Source organism: Pyrus communis, chromosome 7 (genome assembly GCF_963583255.1).
Source record: "Pyrus communis chromosome 7, drPyrComm1.1, whole genome shotgun sequence".
Classification (NCBI taxonomy): domain Eukaryota; kingdom Viridiplantae; phylum Streptophyta; class Magnoliopsida; order Rosales; family Rosaceae; genus Pyrus; species Pyrus communis.
This window is the reverse complement of record NC_084809.1, coordinates 24894210-24898555: the sequence shown is the minus strand read 5'-3', so window position 1 is coordinate 24898555 and position 4346 is coordinate 24894210. Positions and strand designations below refer to the sequence as shown.

General features: G+C 39.3%; 1 protein-coding gene across 1 annotated transcript; it reads left to right on the top strand.

Annotated features, from left to right (window-relative positions):
- The first annotated feature begins 911 nt into the window (after nucleotides 1-911).
- Nucleotides 912-3926, top strand: LOC137740034 (uncharacterized). Its single transcript, XM_068479822.1, has 3 exons — nucleotides 912-1208; nucleotides 1721-2008; nucleotides 2373-3926. The coding sequence occupies exons 1-3, from the start codon at nucleotides 1056-1058 to the stop codon at nucleotides 3495-3497; spliced, it is 1566 nt and encodes a 521-aa protein (XP_068335923.1). The 5' UTR covers nucleotides 912-1055; the 3' UTR covers nucleotides 3498-3926.
- Nucleotides 3927-4346: the final 420 nt, after the last annotated feature.

Genomic DNA, 4346 nt, shown 5'->3' with positions numbered 1-4346 from the left:
TTCATTTTTTAATTTTACATTTTCTATTTTGTTAAATACTAAGAAATATTAAGAGTGGTGTATTCAATTGTGAATTTGAGGGATTTCAATTATTTTAATGAATCTAAGGGTATTCAATCAGAATTTTAAGTGATTCTCTGATATTCAAAGTGCATTCAATCAAGATTTTGAAATAGTTTATTAAAATCTTTAGAAATCCGGGTGTATTCAATAAGAATTTTAAAAAAGTTTATAACATTTCAGATGTATTCAATTAGAAAGTAATTTCAGATAATTTGAAAAAGTTGAGGAATTTGAGGGAACTGTAGATATTTCATTGTGTATTTTAAGCATCCACAAATCTCATCTCTTCCTATGAGATTTCAAGGGAATTGAATCAAAACTTTATATGGAATCTCTACAAATCAATTAAACTTCATAAAAATCCATGAATTATAATCTATTAAATTCCCCTTTAACATGGGATAAAATGGTTATTAAAAAATTCAGGATGTCCAGCGACAAGAATTAGAAATTTTCCGAATAAAAACGGTGGGAAGCCCAACGGAAATAGGCTGAATGCTGGCCTACCCTTAGTTCAACGGCCCATTTGGATGAAATTGGGCTGAATTAATAGTTTGTCTAAAGCCTGCCGAGTTTCGTGCTTTGTGGGCCGAAACTATGGAAGTCTAGAAACTCGAGTGGGATTTCTAGAAAATAAAAGGACCATATTGTAAAGTGGAATTTATATAAACCCATATCTGCAAAATCAAAAAGCATGGTCGGTTCAGCTCATCCTTATCTTACCGTAAGCTCCAACGCCATCCCCCTCGTGTTTCTTATTTTAAATTAAAATAAAATTAAAATATCAATAAAATAAAAGTAATGGATAATTTTTTATTAAATCATATTTATTATTTGGATTATTTCTACGAAACTTGCTTCTGCAGGCTAAACCAAAACCAAACGCCGAAGTCTCTATCTCTTTTTTCATTCCTATCTTCTTCTCCATCTCGAATTTTCTCTCTCTACGAAAACCCTTACTTTCTCTCTCTACACTTGCGATCATTTCCAATATGGCGACTGGATCATCGGGTCGGGGCAACCCGGTGTCACAGGGATTCGATTTCGGGTCGGACGACATTCTCTGCTCCTACGAGGACTACGGCAACCAGGACTCCTCCAATGGCAACCACAGCGAACCAGTCATGGGGAATAATCCCGGGAAGGTACTGTTACTGCCCTTACCTTTTGGATGGATCTAGAGATTAGCTGACTGAGCAGTAATTTTGTGGGATTTTAAGGTTTATATTTTTGTTAATTTAGGGTTTCGAATCGTATGCGGAGTTGGGTAAATTCTGGGTTTTGTTTTATCTTTTTAGATGGTTCTTGTTTCTACTTTTTAATTTTTTGAACTTTATTAAATGGGTATGAATTGGATTGGTAAGGCTCTGAATTTTGAAGTTGCAACTCAATACCAGGGAAGGAAAGGAATTTAAGATTTTTGAAAATTATTTGATTTCCCTTCAAAAGATTAATTTTTGCACATTGGGAAACCATTCGTTATTAACAAACTTCTTGTTCGACGACGCCTTAAATTCGAAGTTCCGTGTTGATATATTGTAATCATAAATCTTGAGCCATTACTTTGGACCCTAATACGCGCTGTTTATCGAGTCTTAAAATGGTTTGAACCTATTCGATTTGCTAACTAGTGGCTGTTGCACTATACCAATGGCAGGATTTTCATAAAAGTAGAATGTCGAGACAATCAATGTTCTCTTCTCCTGCCTATAGCCAGCCGGAAGAATCTCTTCACCAAGATGTAATTGCTACTGTCGAAAAGAGCATGAAAAAGTATGCCGACAATCTCATGCGCTTTCTTGAAGGAATTAGTTCACGGCTTTCACAGCTGGAATTGTATTGCTACAATCTTGATAAGTCAATTGGTGAGATGCGATCTGATTTAGGTCGTGATCATGAAGAAGCAGATTCAAAGCTCAAGTCTCTTGAGAAACATCTTCAAGAAGTGAGTTATAATTCTAAATTAAGCATTTCAGATGGTATTATGGTCAATTTGTTTGGCTTGGAATGTGATTTTATAGGTCTTTTAGGAATAAGAGTTCGGATGAAATCTGAATGTGAGATGTTCAAAGTCAATTTATGAGTACTAGTCTTTTTCTTCCTGCCCAGTATATCTTATCTTGATTTTTCTCTTCTGTACCCAAGGATTTTGCATATTTTACTGCTCTCACACTCTATTATGTTGTTAGTAACTGGGCCAGGCTGTTCACATCTTAACATGTAGTGCATCTTTCCACCCACTGTTTATCAGTTTGGCTTTTTAGAGATGATTTTAGCAGTCATTGAACTTTTTCTGATGCCGACTTCAGGTCCATAGGTCTGTCCAGATCCTAAGGGACAAGCAAGAACTTGCGGAGACTCAGAAAGAATTAGCTAAGCTTCAGCTTGCACAGAAAGGCTCTGGATCATCAATCCATTCCCAATCCAATGAGGAGAGAGCTTCACCACATACCTCTGATGCTCAAAAGGCTGACAACCCGTCTGAAACACATAACCAGCAATTAGCTCTAGCCCTGCCCCATCAAGTGGCACCACAGCAGCAGCCTGTGGCAGCTTCCACGCAGCCCCCACCTCAGAATGTGACTCAGCAACAATCATATTATTTACCAACCCAGCTACAAAATCCACCACCTCAAGCACATCCGCAGAATCAATATTTGCCTCCTGATTCTCAGTATCGAAACCCCCAAGTGCAAGAAATGCAACGGGTGACACCACAGCCAACACAATCGCAATTGAATCAGACACAAGTCCAGTCGTTCCCTCAGTATCAGCAGCAATTACCACAGAGTCAGCAGGTGCAATTTCCACAACAGCCCTCTATGCAACCCCAGATGAGGCCACCACCAACAAATGTCTACCCCTATCCGCCTGGTCAACAAACAAACCCATCTCCTCCAGAGTCTGCACCAAACAGCATGCCGATGCAAGTGCCATATTCCAACATTCCTCAACCAGGATCTGGTCGTTCTGATCCCATGCCTTTTGGATATGGTGGAGCTGGTCGAACAATGCAACAGCAGCCTCCACCTCAGCAAATCAAGGGGGCTTTTGGAGCTCAATCTGGTGAGGGATATGGTGCTGCTGGCCCTCACCCTGCACTTCCTCCTGGGAGTACATATATGGTCTATGACAGTGAAGGGGGTAGAACTCAATATTCTGCCCATTATGGATATCCTCCTACGAGTATCTCTCACCATACGCCACAGCCAACAACAGCTCCAAATCTTATGGCTCGGAATCCACAATTCCCGCACAACCACCCTTACAATGAGTTGATTGAGAAATTGGTTCCCATGGGGTTCAGGAGTGATCACGTTGCGAGTGTGATTCAGAGGATGGAAGAAAGTGGTCAACCCGTTGATTTTAATGCAGTGATTGACAGGTTGAATGCACATCCATCTGGGGGTCCTCACAGAGGATGGTCAGGGTAAAAGAGTTACTTAACTATCTACCTTCGAATTGGGTGACCGTTATGCGTGTGTTTTATTATTACGCATTGAATAAAGGCTTATATGATGTGTATGGTGTCCTCATATATATGGTTTGAGAGATGCTAAGGTTTCTGTATATTTGTAAACCTAATTCCTAGACTAATGGTTCTTTTATGCCATACTTGGCTGTCTAGCAACAGAAACACTTTGAGTTAGATCTCTCTCTCCGCTCTCGTCCAAGACTTTAGGGGTTGTTTTATGTCATGCTCTGATGTCTAACAAAATTAATTTCCTTTACTCTTCTTTGTTCAAAATTTTCGTCTTTGTAGTGCTTTCTACTTATTATTCTGTGCGTGTATGATGAACAAATGTTGGGAGGTAGTAGGTAATGTGAAATCTAAATGTTTCTCTGCGTTTGGAGCGTAAGCATATTATACTCGTGCATTCTTACTTATGCATCTTTACTGAATCTAGCATGTTATGTTGCTGTTAGATACGTGGTTTGATTGGATTGTTAATTGTAGCGATGAACACCCTTCAGTATCCCGTTCGTTTGGTTGATGTTTTCATGAGGCTGAACTTTGAGATTAGATTGTTATGATTTGTGAAACTCCTTCATATCAAATGCACTGGTTTGGAGCAAACAGTGATAATTTCTTAGAAATGCCATAAGATGGTGGAATCTGGATCTGCAGGTTTGTGGCCGGCAGCGTTCGGTGTCTGCGCCGAAGTATAGATAGTATCTTATGGCTTTTGACTTTGATTGCTTGTGATAGAGTTGTTATATCTTTATTGCCATGCTTGTTCTTTACTGTGTTGATTGCGAGCTTTGCTCCCACAATCGCTCTA